General features: G+C 32.8%; 2 protein-coding genes, 1 long non-coding RNA gene and 1 pseudogene across 3 annotated transcripts; 3 read left to right on the top strand and 1 right to left on the bottom strand.

Annotated features, from left to right (window-relative positions):
* The first annotated feature begins 2,023 nt into the window (after window positions 1-2,023).
* On the top strand, window positions 2,024-3,285 carry LOC120188835. The gene is made up of 2 exons (XR_005522445.1): window positions 2,024-2,180; window positions 3,243-3,285. It is a non-coding gene; the product is annotated as an uncharacterized LOC120188835 (long non-coding RNA).
* Window positions 3,286-4,331: 1,046 nt separating this feature from the next.
* Window positions 4,332-5,697, top strand: LOC120188973 (annotated as a pseudogene).
* Window positions 5,698-10,844: 5,147 nt separating this feature from the next.
* LOC120188972 (putative ripening-related protein 1) lies at window positions 10,845-11,615 on the top strand. Its single transcript, XM_039192334.1, has 2 exons — window positions 10,845-10,898; window positions 11,010-11,615. The coding sequence occupies exons 1-2, from the start codon at window positions 10,845-10,847 to the stop codon at window positions 11,613-11,615; spliced, it is 660 nt and encodes a 219-aa protein (XP_039048265.1).
* Window positions 11,616-16,187: 4,572 nt separating this feature from the next.
* Window positions 16,188-17,233, bottom strand: LOC120188762 (transcription factor MYB17-like). Its single transcript, XM_039192161.1, has 3 exons — window positions 17,098-17,233; window positions 16,889-17,018; window positions 16,188-16,807 (listed from the first exon to the last, which is right to left on the bottom strand). The coding sequence occupies exons 1-3, from the start codon at window positions 17,228-17,230 to the stop codon at window positions 16,201-16,203; spliced, it is 870 nt and encodes a 289-aa protein (XP_039048092.1). The 5' UTR covers window positions 17,231-17,233; the 3' UTR covers window positions 16,188-16,200.
* Window positions 17,234-17,696: the final 463 nt, after the last annotated feature.

Raw genomic sequence — 17,696 nt, 5'->3', positions numbered from 1 at the left:
TATATATATATATATATATATATATATATATATATATATATATATATATATATACACATGAATATAAGAATAAAATAAAAATAATTGGTAATGATAAACAAAAGTTAGTAGAAAATGAAATAGAAAATAATAATAAAAAAACAATAAGAATGTTAGTTTAAAAAAGGAAAAATGAATAAAAATAAAACAAAAAGGAAAAATATTAAAATAATATAATATATATATAATACAAAAAATAAATAAATAAAAAAACATAAAAATGAGTGACTTAGAATAATAGTAAAACAGGGGGTGAAATTAAAAGAATTCGAGATTAAATTGATAAAATTGGACCAAAATGAAAGCTTACAACGGAACGAGGGACTAAAAGGGAATTATCCCTTTTTATTCAGAAAACACGGATGGTGAGGGGGAAAACGACGTAGTTTTAATGCACCTCAAAATGACGTTGTTTCATCTGATACATATAAGCCCCAAAATAGGCTCAAACTCTCACATTTCTCTCATTTCTTCATTCCTGTTTTCTCTCTAAAATGAGAGAAACAAACTCTCTTCTCGCCTCTCTCTAAAGTGCTCAACCGGAGGGAGCCCGACCACCATGAAATGCCGCTACGGTGGCCGAAAAAACCAAAAACGCCTAAAAGGTTCCTCTCGATATCGTGAGCCTAAAAATCCGCTTAGTTTCCACTAAAAAACTCCCTAGACTCGTAGATCTAGGATTTACCTCTTGAAAATAAACCGTAAAATTGGTGACCTTTGCCGTTCCCGACTCTTCGCGCGACTGTGAGAACTCCTTTTGCTCTGATTTTCTTCCGATGGCTTGGTTGTATCTTATTTTGGCTTAAGTTTCGATCTAGTTTTGTTGTGTGGGTGGGTGATGTGTTCGATGATGTTGTTTATGGTCGCTGGTCTCTCGATGTGGTACTGAGATATTTCTCTGTGTTGATGATTGTTGTCTGTTCTGTGTTTCACTGTGGTTTTTCTCGATGATCGTGGGCTTACTGTTGATCCCCCCCTCCTGTGTTGTATGGTGGGGTATTTATACCCCCACCGGTACTGGTCAGTTCCGATGGCCATGGTAACAAACCCGTCGTTGGCCGAGGATTTTGGGATGGGTCAGTCCCGATTTCCTCGGTCAGAAATCTCGCGCCGTTGTGATTGTTGTCGTTGATGCTTCCTTGACTTGCGACGCTGGTGCTTGATCTTCGTAAGCAGGAAACCCTAGTGGGACAGGGATGGGTCAGGCCCATTTTATGGACTGCTTGGACCGTATTTTTGAAACTGGACAAACACCGAATAAAAAAGAAATAAAAAAAATAATAAAAATAATAAATAATATTCTATAAAAATATTTTAAAAACATATAATATATAAATTTAAAAAATGTTTTAAAAATTATATATTATATATTTTCAAAAATGTTTTAAAAACTATATATTATATATATTTTTAAAATGTTTTTAAAAATTATATAATGTATAAATGTTTTCAAAACTATGTATTATATAAGTTTTCAAAAACATTTTAAAAACTATATATTATATTTATTTTCAAAATGTTTTAAAAATTATATAATATATAAATGTTTTCAAACATTTTTTCAAAACCATATATTATATATATATTTTTAAAAACCATTTGCAAACTATATAATATATAGATATATATGAAATAAAAAATAAATAGACGAAAATGAGTGTCTACAATGAGATTTATTGATCAATTATTATAGATCAAGTTTTGTAGAGGTATGTTATAAGAACGATTCTCTTAATTTAATTTACTTTAATTGTAAATACAAGAATTAAATTCTTAACTTTATTTAAAGAATTTAATACTTTATTCTACTAAATAAATTGATTGTGAGTTATTAGGCTCGTTTTGTTATTGGTCTTTGGAGTAAAATACCTATCTTCATTCTTAACTCTTGGGCTACTCAATGTGGGCCCAATAATTTTGTTTACCCGAGTTGTGATTTATAAATACGTATATAATATAGGATTCCTAATTATTTTTTCCTTGAGCGGTGGGGAAGGTTAACCAGCCTCAGCCGCCCGTCTTAGTTCCAAGTCTAATTGAAACTTGACATCTTTCCCGAGTTTCACTAGCTAATTTCCGTTCTTCTATTTTTTGCAGTTTCGAGTTTCTGCAGTTGATTTTCTGTTGGAGCTGTTCGGTAGGTGAGACAATACAATTTGTGTCTCCACTTGAGACAATACGCTGAAACTGCTACTTTCTCCTCCTTTTTGTTGTATTCAATTTGTGTCTTCTTTTGTAGGAAAGATCCCCCCCTCCCTCAATCTTGTTTGATGTTTAAATTTAAAATGCCTGTAAATAACGTAAAGCTGGGTTTCTGTTTCTTGGTTTCGAGTAAACGAATAAGAAATGGTTGAAGGTTCTAGAATTTATAGTTTTTAAGCTTTGATTTCCTGGAAAAATTCCCTTGATGCGTTCAACTGGTTCCGAACCTACAATCTGAAGTTCATAATCCCGACTCCCTTCTTTTGTTTCTCAAAAACCGAGTTTAAAACTCTTTCAATGTTGTGTTTGAAAAAACTAGTTATTCATTCTAGTATTAAGCAGTTATGCTGGTGTGTGTTCAAGTCCGTGAAAATGAGGAAAATTAATTGCGACATACTTTGATGATAGTGCTGAATTAAATTTTATGAATTTTAGTCATCTGATATGATCCTGTTCAACCATTTTTTCTTTGTAGCATTAATCTTATATCTGAGTTTCTGAGGTGATCTATTGTGTGTAATTTGTAAAATGTGATTCACTGTAAGTGCTAAAAGATTTTATCATTTCTCTGAGTAGATAACTTGGATGGTTCTCTACTTTGTTTAGTGTGTTTTAAAATTTTCATGCTGGATGGTTAATACTCATGAAATTGATAAATGTGCTATGGAGTCCCTAATCCCTAATTTTTTGCCATGTTGAAATGTCTTGAAAACCAATTGATTGTTAGGTCGGGACCAATACTAAAGCTACTTTTTCTTTTGGTGTAAACCGTTCTTTGTTGTACAACTCTGTAAATATTAATATTTTAAAGACAAACAAGTCTTCTTCTTGATCGATGTGTAAATTTGGAAGATACATTGGCACATCTATTGGTTTTTACCTCACTATATCTGTTTGTTTTGGGATCTCCAATGTGAATTTATCTATAAGCGGTTTTACGGAATTCAGTTGCCTTAGACTGATTTGGTACCTAACTTGTCATGATCTCATGGTTCTTTCAGGTGATGGCTCCAAGTCAACCTAATACTGGCCTTTTGTAGGCTTGAACAGGGACACTCATTTTCGTCCGGAGATTTTATCGTATGATTTTTTTTTTTTTAAATATATAGTTTTTTTTAAATCGGTTTTTGAAAGTATATTATATAGTTTTGAAAATTATTTTTGAAAATATATATTATATGGTTTTGAAAATGATTTTTGAAAATATATATATATATATATATATATATATATATATATATTATAATTTTGAAAATTATTTTTGAAAATATATAATATATAGTTTTTGAAAATATTTTAAAAATATATAATATATAATTTTAAAAACATTTTGGAAAATAAATATAATATATATATATATATATATTTAAATAATATTATTTTTTTATTATTATTATTTTTATTATTTATTACTATTATTTTTTTAATTTCTTATTCATTTAATTTTATTTCTTTTTTTTTTCAGGTCCAGTAAAAGTCCAACAATGGGTCCAATGTTCGGGTCCAGCAGAAACCCAATCGGGTTTGGACCTGACCCAGCCCTAATCTGATTAGGGTTTCATGTCTAGTAAGAGGGCGCCACACAGTTAGGGAAACTGGGAGCCAGTCATGCGAAACGGCCGACCGAGACGTCCGGCCGAAGATCCCGGGATTTTAGCCAACAACGTTCACAGCTTGAAATAATCGGGAACGACCCCGTTGCCATCGGAAATATTCCCGTTGGGGGCTATATAAATACCACCGAGTGAACCACATCACAATCACGAAACAATAACGGAACCACAACCAATAGAGAACACAAAACCAACAGCAAGAGAGATACACAAAAAACCGAAGCAAACCACAACACAAAAGAAAGAAAATAAGCAACCAAAACCAAAAGCCAAGCAAAGAAACAAAAGTCAAATTGTTGGAGCATGTCGAGGGAGAGGAAGAGTCGTCGGTCGCCAAGAAAAACGAAAGAGGGTAAAAAAATCGAAACGTTTTGTTTAGATCTACGTCATTCAGGGTTTTTTAGGAAGTTTGGGTGTCAGCGGTGGCCGATTATCCCTTCGATGGAGGTTTTCTAGAGAGAGAAAGGAATTGAGAAAATGAAGCTTGAAGGCATGGGTCGGCTAAAAGGCTATTTATACCTTCTCCGAAACTATATCGTTTTGGGGAGGGGTTTATGTGTAATTTGTGAATGGGAAAATCACGTCCTCAGTCCTCCCACTTCTGAGGCGGAGTTCAATTTGGTCACCACTTGTAATTTTACCTCTTAATTTTAATCTAGTTTTAATATCATCATTTTTGTTTTTTTAATTTTACTTTGGTATCCTAATTTTGTTTTTTTTATTTGCAACATTTTATATTTATTATTATTATTATTATTACTCATTTATTTATTTATTTATTTTCTTTTTAACCTTTTTTCCTCTTAACATTTTGTCCTTTTTTTCTCTTTTAAAATTTTATATTTTTATTTCATTTTATTCATTTTTATTTTAATATTTATCTAATTTCATTTCATTTTTATTTCTTTTCGCTTTTAATATTTATCCTTTTTTTGTGATTTAATATTTCTTTTGACTTTTTTAAAGGAATCCAACCAATCAAAAGTAAGTCATTTGAATCAGTTTTTTTAATTTTAATTTTAATTTTAATTTTTGTAATTAAGACAACCGACAAATTAATTGGTACCGAAAGGGCAGTTCAATGGTGCTAATCCTTCCTTGACTGTAACCGACTCTCAAATCCGACACATTTCTGGTAAAAAGTATATTAGGTAAGATAATGTCCGATCAGCCTAAATATTTTTTAAATGATTGGTGGCAACTTTAAATCATTTTGTTCAAGTCGAAACCCAATTTTAAGCCCACTTGAAAGTCATCCGCGACACCAAAAAGGAATTGGCTCCTCGCCCTTCAAATCGAAAGGGGGTAAGGTCCTGTTGTTCGAAGTTCTCATGAAGTAGCATTCTTGATTTTATACACTTTTATGCCCTCTTTTCTCAAAAGATAGAGGAAGGTTCTTCTATGGTTAAGTCTCGTCAAGTTACTTTAGGGGTAGTTCCTTTTTCCTTTGGAACTTATAGTATAATGCTCGTGTTTTTATTGTTTTTGTTTGTGTTTTTTGTTGTAGAAAACCAGCAAAAGAGTCCACTTTGTGAGGAGTCTAATTCGGGAGGTTGCCGGTTTTGCTCCTTAATAGAAGAGGATAACTGAACATCTCAAGGTTGGGAAAGATAAACGTGCTTTGAAGGTAGCCAAGAGAAAGCTAGGCACTCACAAGAGGGCCAAGAAGAAGCGGGAGGAGATGTCTAGCGTCCTCCGCAAGATGAGGTACTTGGTCTAGCCGAATAAATCTTTCTCGAAATCTTGATTGGGACTGAGGTTTTATAACAAGATGCATTTCTTGTGTACTTTTACAGGTCTGCTGGAGGCGGAGAGAAGAAGTGAGTTGCATGAAAGTTGTGCTGTAAATGAGACAAGACAGATTGCGAGCTACTCGAGATCGATTCGGTCAAGTCTCGATAAATACTCTGATCGAATGGACTCGACTCGAATTCTTAACGAGCTGAAACGAGCTACTTGATACTCGACTCGAAAAGCTCGTTAGCAGCTCGAAAATATAATATATTAAGATTTTATTTTTTTAAAAAATAAATTATTAATAATATTAACATTTATGTGTTGTTTTTTTTAAAAAAAATACAATAAGGTTTTCATTTTGAGCCTTTTCGAGCTGCTCAAGAGCTTCAGTTCAGTATTTCAAGTTCAAGTCGAGCTTAAAAATTTTAAGCTCGCAAGTTTTCGAGTCGAGTCGAGCTCAGTAATACTCGACTCGGCTTGTTTACACCCCTAATCGCCTCATGTCTAGCTTAGTTTGTAGACGGTAACATTTCTTCGTTTTTAACCATTCATTCATCTTAACCATCCAAGTTAAACAAGAAATCTGATTTAGAACAAAAAGAGACAAAGAAATCTAATTTCGAACAAGAAAAGTCTAATAAATTAATGTATGATTAAATAAAGTCTTTTAGAAATTGAACTGGAAAAAAAGAGATACTTGAAATGTTATTTATCTTTTCAAATGAAAAGTGTCATATGGTGCGTTATATTTAATCAATTATTATTATTTCAATCGAAATTAATAACTAGATATAAAGGAATTGTGTACAGGGGCCTTTGATTCCGTGGATTGTTTTATGAAATCTTCCACCGAGAAATTGGATCAAAATTAATTTGGACGGTGCTAAGGATAAAGAAAATGATTTTGTGTCATGCGGTGGAACACTCCGAAAGTGTTTGGATTCGTAAATTCTCTAAGTTTAGAGGCGTTCTTCATGTGATTATGGAACGTGACAGTTTGAAAGCTATTCATATGATCAAGCAATACTAAGAAGGCTATAAACAACACACGATAGTGACACATATTTCGATTCATTTACAAAAGAATTGGAAAATAGAATTTTAACATGTTCACTGTGAAGGAAACAAAGTTACAAATCCTGATGTGGACCAATTCAACATCATAATTATCATTGCATCTCCAACCTTTCATAAAATTCAAAGGGGATTTTCTTTAACTTATCATTTTCTCTATATTACATTCATAATATATGATTTATATTTCATTTACTATGATATGGACATATTCATTTATATATGTTACATCTATAGTTAAAATAATAATATTATTTCATTATCATATGATACATAAGTTATTATTATAATCTATATGTAATATCCCAAATTTTGTATAGTGACTAAAATGTACGTTTTGAAAGTTTAGTGGCTAAAGTATAAACTTTATTTTAGCCTGTAAATGAACAGTTTCGATTAAAACTGAGATTTTAGTGGGGATTAAATTTTTGGTACGAGAATTGTGTTAAAAGCTATAAACCAGTAAAGTTCGGTATTGAAATCGGATAATCGAATCGGACCGAAATTTTACGAAAATTTGGCATGCAATTTTAAAAAATTGTATTTTAGTCACTAAAATTTCACTGTTTTGTCAAATCTGAAAAATTGCACTGTTCTTAGCCAAATTTCTCTGATCTAAAATATTAAAATAATATTTCCAACCATTTTATAACATAAGTCAAATTTTCGTAAAAATTCGGTTCGATCTCATTATCCGATTTCAATACCGAACTTTACTACTTTATAACTTTTAACACAATTCACATACCAAAAATCAGATTCCATTAAAATCTTTGTTTTAATCCAAACTGTTCAGACTAAAATATATAACTTTTAAAAATTACAATTTTGGTCCCTAAACTTTTTAAAGTTTATACTTTAGCCACTAAACATTCAAAGCTTATATTTTAGTCACTATACAAAATTTGGGGTATTACACTATACTCCACGTCTTTATATTATATGCTTATTATTTTTAATTATTTAATTTATATTATGTTTTTTATGAAGGTATATAGGCGGGCACATCTTGGGAGCTGACACAAGCTAGCAAATGGAGTCCAAAGCTATGGGAACTTGACTAGGACAACTCCGGAGAAGCTAAGGAACAAATTGGAGAAAAGTTGTCAGTTGCATCTTAAGCTCATAGTTGTGTTGAGCTGGACTTTTGAGCTAGCTAGGCTACTCAAATTAGCTGGGAAGCTGCACCAATGTCATCACCCATCAGAGTACTTCAAATATATGCAAAGTCAATTTTTCTACAATTCATGCCTTTTCGCAAAGAGGTGCTATTTCGGGACTTGACTTTTCACTAAGAGCTGTCAAAAGATTCGTCAAGTCATAAGTCACCTATGACCAGCTCACTTTCAGCTCACTCGCCCTAGAACATGCTCATTCATGAAAGGTCACATTCCAAACATTGTATCCTTTCATGAAGGTTGTTGTCCATGAAGAGTCCTTATCATATAGGTGCACGTTGGTAAAGAGTTTTCAGTCAAAGGAGGCCTAATTCACGAAGAGGCTTGAGGAAGACAAGGTGCCTATTCGGCTACACACACATGCATTGCACATGGAGAGTTTGGCGCCAAAGTGAAAAAATACAAGAATATTCGGCCAAAGGGAGGTTCATTCATCCTAGCTAAATCATCATGCCCATTTTGAAGAGTTAGTCGAACCAACACAAGGCCTAAAGACATATGCATTCATCCAATAAGTTATGTACATTCATTAAATTATGTACATTGGCCAAAACATCACTTGTTTATTCGGCCAAGACTTTCATTTCTTATAAATAGGAAGGCATTACATCATTTGTAATATCTTATCTCATATTTTAATCAAACTATTTTGTGAGTTAAATCTCTCTTCCAAGTTCTTTTAAGAACTTTATCGATTAAGCAAGTATATTTATATACTTGTGGCGTCATTCATTCCAACATGATACTTCAGATTCTTAGATTTCTATCTAGTGGGTTTAAGTCACTTTCTATCACCCCTCAATTAAGTTTATAAAGACTGAGGTTGTGCTTCTTAGCATAGTTTCTTCTTTGGCTTATTTGAGATACTATTTCAACACCATCTCCATTGCTGCCCATCATCATTAACAACCATTAAAGGCCACCATTATCATCAATCATCTTCCACAACATACTCTATTCCCATCATTAATCTTATTTCATTTCATTTCTATTTCATTAATCTTATTATCATCTCTTATGCATACTAATCTTTATTTAACTTTATTTGTTGCAGCATACTTACAATTTAGGGATAACACCTGCTGTCATTTTTTAGATCTGACACACAATAAGTCTATCTATTCCCTTCACTCTTGAAGAGTGTGGATAGGCTTACATCAGATCCTAAGACAAAACTTGCTCAACAATATAAGTTAGAATGTTCTTGGTTCAATGGATAGTACTGTTGTACGACAGCCTAATATAAGACTAACAAAAGACGTTACATGAAATATTAATATTTTTTAACATTTCCGGTAGAAAAAATAACATTTTGGGTAGCGCTCTACCAAAAATGTTAATTTCGCTACCTAAAATGAATATTTCCGATATTAGCATTTCTGGTAGAAAAAAATAATATTTTAGGTAATGTTCTACCGAAAATGTTAAAAAAATATTAACATTTCTGGTAGCGCCTTTTCTTAACCTTATATTAGGTCGTCTTTCCTTAGATATCCCTTCAATAACCCAACAAATACGTTATGGTCTCTATTGTAGGAAGAGAGTGTAGTTGCTCATCTTCCTAAATCCTCCATTTAGATTTCTCTCTCTTGTTTATCAAAGATGATTAATTAAACTTTGAAGGTTAACTCGGTAAAATAAAAAAATAATTTAAAGAATAAATTATTTATCAGACCTTTATAACTATATAGACAAAATTTTCATTTTGACTTAATTTTATATATAAAAAATTTGAATTTGATTTAGTGATATATGTTTCTTTAATAAAATTATAAATATAATACGAGTGAGTTTAGAATGAACGACGCACATCGCTGATCACCACTAACGTAATATACCATTGAATATCATAAATTTTTAATGACTTTTAAATCATTATTAAAAATCTCAAAGGTTTAACATGCAATTAATCATATTTCAAAATAATATCAAAAGAAAGTATTCCATAAACTATTCTCACCCCCTCATCTATTATCCTATTTAATTAAATAAAATTATATCATCTTTATTTTTCATATAATATTTTCTTATAAATTATAATTTATAATTCATCATTTTCTACTTCATACCTTATATATTTATTCTAACATGTTAATGAATGAAATCGTTAAAACGAAAAAAAGACACTCAAAAAACTTAACTCACGAATCAAAAGAGGCAAAAATAATAGTAGTAGTAGTAATAATAATAATAATAATAATAATAATAATAATAATAATAATAATAATAATAATAATAATAATAATAATAATAATAATAATAATAATAATAATAGTAATAATAATAATAATAATAATAATAATAATAATAATAGTAATAATAATAATTCTACTACGTTAAAAAACGATTAACATATTCGTTTGAACCCTAGAAACTGATAAAACCATGGAAGCAGCTGGCTACCAAGACGAGGCCTATCCTCCATCGAAGCCGTTAAACTTATATAATTATAATTCTAATCGTTTGGATTTTTTTTATTTTAGTGATTTTATTCATTAACATATTAGAATTAGTATATAAGGTATGAGGAAGAAGATGATGATTTGTAAATCTTAATTTATAAGGAAATATTATGCGGAAAATAAAGTTGATGTGATTTTATTATGTGATAAGAATTGTTCATGAAATAATTTCTTTTAATTTTATTTTGAAATATGATTAATTGCATGCAGGGCCTTTGAGATTTTCAATAATTATTTAAATGTTATTAAAATTAATGATGTTCAACGGTGTGTTACATCAATAATAGTTTATGAGAAGTAAATAAACTAAAATTTTATACGAAAATTAAAATTAAATTTTATATTACAATTGATGAACATTCATGATTTATCCCAATTGAAAACAAGCATATCTTACAACATAATATATCTGAGGAAACAAAGCAGACCTAGAAGAGCACGCCTAACAAAACTCCCAAACGAACCCGACATCAATCAAACAAAAACCAAAAGAAATAAGATCATCCTCAACCCTAAACAAGCTGCAGGGGAATAAAATAATGATAATAACAATAATATTTGATTTTGAAAGGGTGCAATTCTTGGAAAAACAGGTAATATTTGTTTTGACATATTGAAATACTACACTTGATTTTAGCCAAAAGGCTGATAAATGTATATATAAATCCCACAATAGTTGTCTAAAGTGACGATACTAACAGCAGGAAGTAGAAGATGAACATTCATATTGCTTCAACTATCTTCCTTCTCATCATCATAAATCTGTTTATTCCTCAAGTAGACGCTTGTGCTTGCCTTTCCAGTGGCGAGGCCAAGCTCCTCCTCCAGGAAAATGCAACGAGGTGAACAGCTCTGCCAGCTGCGCCGCGGGTCAGGCTTATGACCTTTACGATTGTTCGTCCCCAGTTTCACGCCATACAAAGGCAAACCTGACTCTTCAAAGCTTCGATCATGCGGGGGATGAAGGTCAGCCAGCTGAATGCGATCTTAAGTACCATGACGACGATGAGCTCATAGTGGCGCTTTCGACTGGGTGGTTCGATCACAAAGGGAGATGTTCTAAGTTCATCAACATCCGTGACAGTGGAAGGCGTGTTAGAGCAAAGGTTGTGGATGAATGTGTGTCCAGCGGGGGTTGTGATGATGCTCATGATTACGAGCCACCTTGTGGTAACACCATCGTTCGTGCCTCCAAAGCTGTTTGGAGTGCTCTGGGAGTCCCCGATACTCAATGGAACAGATTGGATATACATTGGTCTGATGCATACCATATTTATGTCGGTGTGCATCATCTGTATCATGCTGATTGACAAGGCTTTGGTGTGTCCATAAGGTGACATTTTGTATGTTAAGCAGAAATCAATTACTATTTATGTTTGAAAAGTATTAGTCACTCTAATAATGAAAGAGAATATTCTTTTTTTAAGATTTCGGATTTGAGTAGTTGCGTTTACGGAGTGTGTGTTATCAACCATTAAGAAAGATTCTGAACATATATTATCTTATAATCATCCCAAAATATTTAAAAAAGTATTTAATTATGTCTCTCAAATTTAAAGAAAATCTCATAAATCCTCCCGATAATAATAATACCATCTATATTTTCTATGATGCATTTCCTATTTATTTTATTCATTTCCTCTATTTATAATTATAAAATAGAAGACTAATTACTTGAAAATTTATATTTAACTTATAAAATCGTGTCATTATGGGAACCACTAGAAGTTAAAATTTATATTTAATTCAAGTCAAATATTTATGTAATTCAGATAAAAATCTTACACATGCAAAACCAGTCTAAGCTAATTGCAACCACTCTCTCGTACAATTACAAATACCATACTCTCGTCAAATATTTAATTGCAAACTGTTAAAAGAATTTACAAAAGCTCAAAGCAGTGTAAAAGAATTAGCAATTTTATCACCTTCAGCACTCTCTCTGCTTTTGCCTTCTCATTGTCTTATTTCTTCTTTCTTTTTCCCTTCCCTTTAAGAGAAGATCCTGTCAGTGACAGATCTATATGTAATTGAGGGAGGATACATGTTTACTCTGATGATAGAAGAAAGTTTCAAGTTTTTTCCCTTAGTAATCAAACAGAAGAAAGTTAACCTAATTTATCCTTCCAATCCCAGCATTGAAGTTTGAACAGCCTCATGTTATACCTAAACCCAAAATCACATACCCCTAGTCATGAAGTTTAATTTTTTAATTTAATCATTTAACTTTCAAATTGTTTCAATTTTAATCATTCTAATTTATTTTATTAATTTTTTTTGTGTATATAAAAATTTTATTAATATATAATTAAATAAAAAATAAATTTAAAACTATACCCAAATCCAAAATCACAAACTCCTCATATATTAATAGAATAAGTTTAAGTGATTAAAATATGAGTAATTTGAAAGTTAAGAGATTAAGTTTAAAAAAATTAAACTTTAGTGACCAAAATAGAAGTGAGAAGATAGTTGAGTGATGAATGAAGTAATTTACCCATTAAAAATTAGCGTAACAATTCCTTTAAATTTTTAACGGCGAGGTACCAAAATAAAACCTAAACTAAACGTTAAGTATGATTTTGAAAAAAATACCAAAACAAAACAAAAGTATAGTTTAAATACTAAAAAAGTAATTATGAGACTACACCACCCACACAACTACATTTGATTTGCTTCAAACTAACCCCTCAAGAAAAAAGATTTGCTTCAAAATAAAATTTGTACAATATTTGTTCACTGATATTGAACTAGACACGAGGCAAACTTCAGTGACCAATATTGAAAACAAAGTTTAAATATTTATTCACTATTGGGATATTGAACTAGACACAAGACAACTTCATTTGATTTGCTTCAAAATAAAAACTATACAATATTTATTCACTATTGGGATATTGAACTAGACACAAGACAACTTCAGTGACCAATATTGAAAATAAAATCTAAGTATCAAAACAGAACAAAAAAAATAATTCAAATATTAAACATATAGTTTATTCATAAAAAATGTTTAGGCCCGGGTTCAAACCGGGGGACCTCTAGTGTGTGAGACTAGCATGATAACCAACTACAACACCAGGACAACTGCATTTGATTTGCTTCAAAATAAAATTTATACAATATTTGTTCACTACCTAGATATATATTGAACTAGACACAAGTCGACTTTAGTGATCAATGTTGAAAATAAAATTTAAGTATCAAAACGGAACAAAAGTAATAATTTAAATATTAAACATGTAGTTTATCCATAAATAAATGTCTAGGTCTGGATTTGGACCAGAGACCTCGAGTGTTTTAGACCAGTATGATAACCAACTGCACCACCCAGACAACTACATTTGATTTGCTTTAAAATAACAACTGTGATCAAATATAAGGTGTGGAAATAAGAATACAAATATAAGATACAACGATAAATTAAACTCTAGGTCATTCAAATATTGGTAAAATTATAAATATTCATTACAATTTAAAGTTATAAAAGGATCACCTAATTCATCAATTATTATAAATATGTCACATTGTCATTAAATTTATAACATATGTCGACTTTTTAATTACAATTGAGTAACACGATTGTAATCAATTAGCCGATATTTTCTTATAATATCAATTTATTCAGTTAAGTCACATATAATCAATTTAGTTAATATTTTCTTATCACTTTATCGTTTTTACATGCAATATCAAATATGAAGAAAATACGCACAACAAAATTCATAGATTTCAATTCAAATGATTCAAGAATTACATAAATTACTTCAGTTATGGTATAAAACTTCAACATCTTACATTATTTACGCTTTACTTTTTACTAGAGAGATTCTTAACGCTCTAGATTGTTTTCAACCTCCATTCAAGTCACTATATTTGAGTATTTCTTTATGTTGATTGATGGTTGTGTTTACTGTTTATTCACTTGTTGATTTTTTTTTTGAAAGAGGGTACTTTGTATTATAGACAAATGCAAAGTACACCACCTCAAGGCCATCGTTAAAAAATCTCCCTAGTCCTAAATGGAGGAAAAAGAGTGAACCAAGAGGTAGAAGAGAACATATATAAGGATAGCACAGTGCAACAAACAATACATACCCCTAACCACAACAAAACTCACACTGACAACCATTGACAAAGAAAAACATACTCCACTGCCCCATAACGCATTGTCTGGGAATCAACATCCAAACGCTCCATGCTATCATCAACACCCTTTTTCAACAGTCCAACAATGGGCACACACGGCACAACAAGCACTTTATCTTCTAGAGAATCACACAAATCCACCTCAGAGCCCACGTGCGCCCTAGTAGATGCCTCCAAAGCAATAAACGAGCCACTCCTCTGACAACGAAAACATGCGCAGCTACCCCATAACACACTATCTGGGGAACTAAATCGTGAGTCCATAACTCATCAAAACGAAGACTTTCACCTGCTTCCTCCGCAACTGAACACTCCGGTCCACATCCAACAATCACACACACAAGAACGGACAGTGGACAACATCTATAAACAACACCAAAGAACAAAAAGCTAGCCAATGCAAACACAAGACGACTACAGAAACGACACACGCTCAAACTCGGTAGATCACCAAAGCACAAGAACAACACCACCCACCATAGCACATGCCACTGGGTAACCACACCCACCAAACATGAAACAACGAAATGAATTAATACACCAGAAAACAGCTTGTCGACCAAAAATACTCAGCCACAGCAAAACAGACTAACAATAAAAATAACCTACTAAAAACCTTACACTAAAAAACTATTTCTAAAACTACTCCAGCTCCTCTAAACAATCACGACAAACATCCTCAAGACCAAAACCTAAAGCCTCCACAACCCCTCACAAACACGCACCACACTCGTACTCGACTCCTATTCTCTGAAATAAACACAATCAGAACCTCACCTTTGTAACCCACTTTCTGCCATAAAACTTACCAAATAAGAGTATTTGAAGGAATAACCACACACAACGAAACAGATTCTGACGAAAGACCTGAAACACTCTCCCACATGTTGTAATATATCAAGCAAGCAAAAGGAGGTTCACTGTGACATTTACACAAACCACTTGCATGCAGAAAACTCTAACGTGCTCTAACTCCAGGAGCTGACTAGTACCAAGCAAGAAGAGAACACCCAAAACATCCGAGTAGCAATTTTGGGGACGGAAGCCAAACGAACCCTACTCCCCAACAAATACCCGGGTTGGGCCGACCAATCCCATATTCAAAGAACAAAAAGAGATTCAGTGACACTGTGTTGGCCTTTAGAGGTCTTGAGAGAAACGGTCAGAGGATTCGAAGGTGAAATAGGATTTGATCACGATTAATGAGAGTCGGGGATTCATCCACCCATTATGCACATTCTTCAACCTACGTGATAGATGAGTTGAGTGACATCCTATTTACCTTGAGCATTCGAATCAATTTTTTTTAACATAACAACACCTATTTGATCTTTGATTAATGATCAAAATAATTATTGATAAATTCATCATCTATTTAATACGTAAATAATTAGATATTGATATTAAATTTTAATTGATAATTAAAAGAGACAATTCTAAATCGTGGACATAAATTTTAAAATATACATATCACTCGTGTTTCCTTATCTAAAGGGTAACATAATGCTAGGAGTGCCCCATATTAAGACAATTGATAAAAGAAGCAGAGTCCCTATTAAAAGTTCCACAGGTTGTATATATATATATATAACAAAACAAAGTGGGTTCAATGGCGGCATCACCTTAGTAGGCAATATAACCTTACCATATAGTTCTTTTGGGCCTAAAATTAGCTTCAACATTCAAGCAATAAAGTGCAAAATATTTATACAAAACATATGGTTGATATTTCGCTCAACATTGTGGCTAAGTAGTATCGTCTTCCAAGAAGCTCATGTCATTGTTAATGGGAAAATCCAACAGCAATTGCAGCGCAGTGTCGGATGAATCTTCGGACTCGTTTGAAAACGAAGAGAAAGATGCATCAATGGGATCCTCAATTTGATTTCTTGCTGTGGTTGAAGTACTCGAAGACCCTGCCATGTTGGGATAAACATCGATGGTGACACCCGAAACCGATCCGCATTTCGTCGATGAAGATGCTTGTGAAATCGGGCTCCGGCAATCGGTTTTAGCTTCTCCGTTCATGTTCCGAAATGATTCTCCGACTTCGGAGTTCCATAAGCGTAGGAAATAGTCAGGGCCAGGTTTCACCAATGGAGGTGGTGAGTTGAAGAAGAGTAACCCCTTGGAAAGACGAGCCTCGGCTTCGAGCCTAGCACTCTCCCATTGAGCCATGTGACGAGTGGCGGGAGATGAACGCGGTGTTGTGGTTGAACCACAATGGGCGAACGGCTCGTGGGTCAGTGGGTCAAGACCCAAGCAAAGTAAGCGTTTCTTTAAGTGAGTGTTCCATAGGTTCTTGATCTCATTGTCCGTTCGTCCTGGTAGTTGAGCAGCAATGGCTGCCCACCTGGAATAATAATCCATCCAGAAGATTAAACAAAAATGAAAAAGTTCATCGTTTCCCTTTGATACCAAAGAAATTAATAACCTGTTTCCCAGAATGGCATGAAGCTGAATGACGAGCTTCTCTTCGTCAACGGTGAAGGGGCCGCGTTTTATGTCAGGCCTAAGATAATTCGTCCACCGGAGCCGGCAACTTTTGCCACAACGACGAAGACCTGTGAAATAAATAACCCTCACCGGATAAAATCCATTCGAAATGTCACAATTAAACCAACAACAAAAAAATGAAATTACCAGCAAGCTTAGGAAGAGAACGCCAACTTCCGTAGCCATGTTCCTTGATGTAATTTATGAGTATCTCATCTTCTTCAGGACCCCATGGCCCTTTCTTCAAATCTTTCTTATCACAACACGGAGTCCTCCCCATTCCCCTTTCGGTTTATGATCTATCAATGGTGTAAAGTAAAATCATATAAAGAGAAGAAGAAGAAGAAGAAGAGGGTGAAAGAGATTGTTTTCAAACAATGAGAGTTTGATGTTATCTAGGCAAGTTAATAAATATAAGAGACGACGACCAGCGAGTTTCAAGCTGACACGAACACTGAATTTCAATTAATATTTGGGGGGAGGGGGAACACAAAAACAGTGTATGGATGTATTTATGTTTGACAAATACAGCATTGAAGAAACACTTGAAAAAACCATGAATGAGAGAAGATTAAAAAAAGAAAAAGATTAATAATGGGATCCTTTTAGCAGAAGTGTATATAAGGGAGTAATGGCACATGAAACGGACGTGCATGAGATGTACGTACGTAGATCAGTGTAATAACTTAAATAAAAGGTGTTTGCTGGGGATTGGGGTTTTGGTCTGTAAGCTGCCTTTCGATGTG

Source organism: Hibiscus syriacus, unplaced genomic scaffold (assembly GCF_006381635.1).
Source record: "Hibiscus syriacus cultivar Baekdansim isolate YM2019G1 unplaced genomic scaffold, ASM638163v2 tig00116951_pilon, whole genome shotgun sequence".
In the NCBI taxonomy this organism is placed as follows: domain Eukaryota; kingdom Viridiplantae; phylum Streptophyta; class Magnoliopsida; order Malvales; family Malvaceae; genus Hibiscus; species Hibiscus syriacus.
Note: the sequence above shows the minus strand (reverse complement) of the source record. Positions and strands in the feature narration are given on the sequence as shown.

Bases quoted from the DNA above. Each gene is read 5' to 3' on its own strand.
- LOC120188972 (XM_039192334.1), top strand. From the start codon at position 10,845: ATGATAATAACAATAATATTTGATTTTGAAAGGGTGCAATTCTTGGAA. The intron at 10,899-11,009 runs GTAATATTTGTT...TACTAACAGCAG, and splicing joins TGCAATTCTTGGAAAAACAG to GAAGTAGAAGATGAACATTC.
- LOC120188762 (XM_039192161.1), bottom strand. From the start codon at position 17,230: ATGGGGAGGACTCCGTGTTGTGATAAGAAAGATTTGAAGAAAGGGCCA. The intron at 17,019-17,097 runs GTAATTTCATTT...TTTATTTCACAG, and splicing joins TTCTCTTCCTAAGCTTGCTG to GTCTTCGTCGTTGTGGCAAA. The intron at 16,808-16,888 runs GTTATTAATTTC...TTATTATTCCAG, and splicing joins CATGCCATTCTGGGAAACAG to GTGGGCAGCCATTGCTGCTC.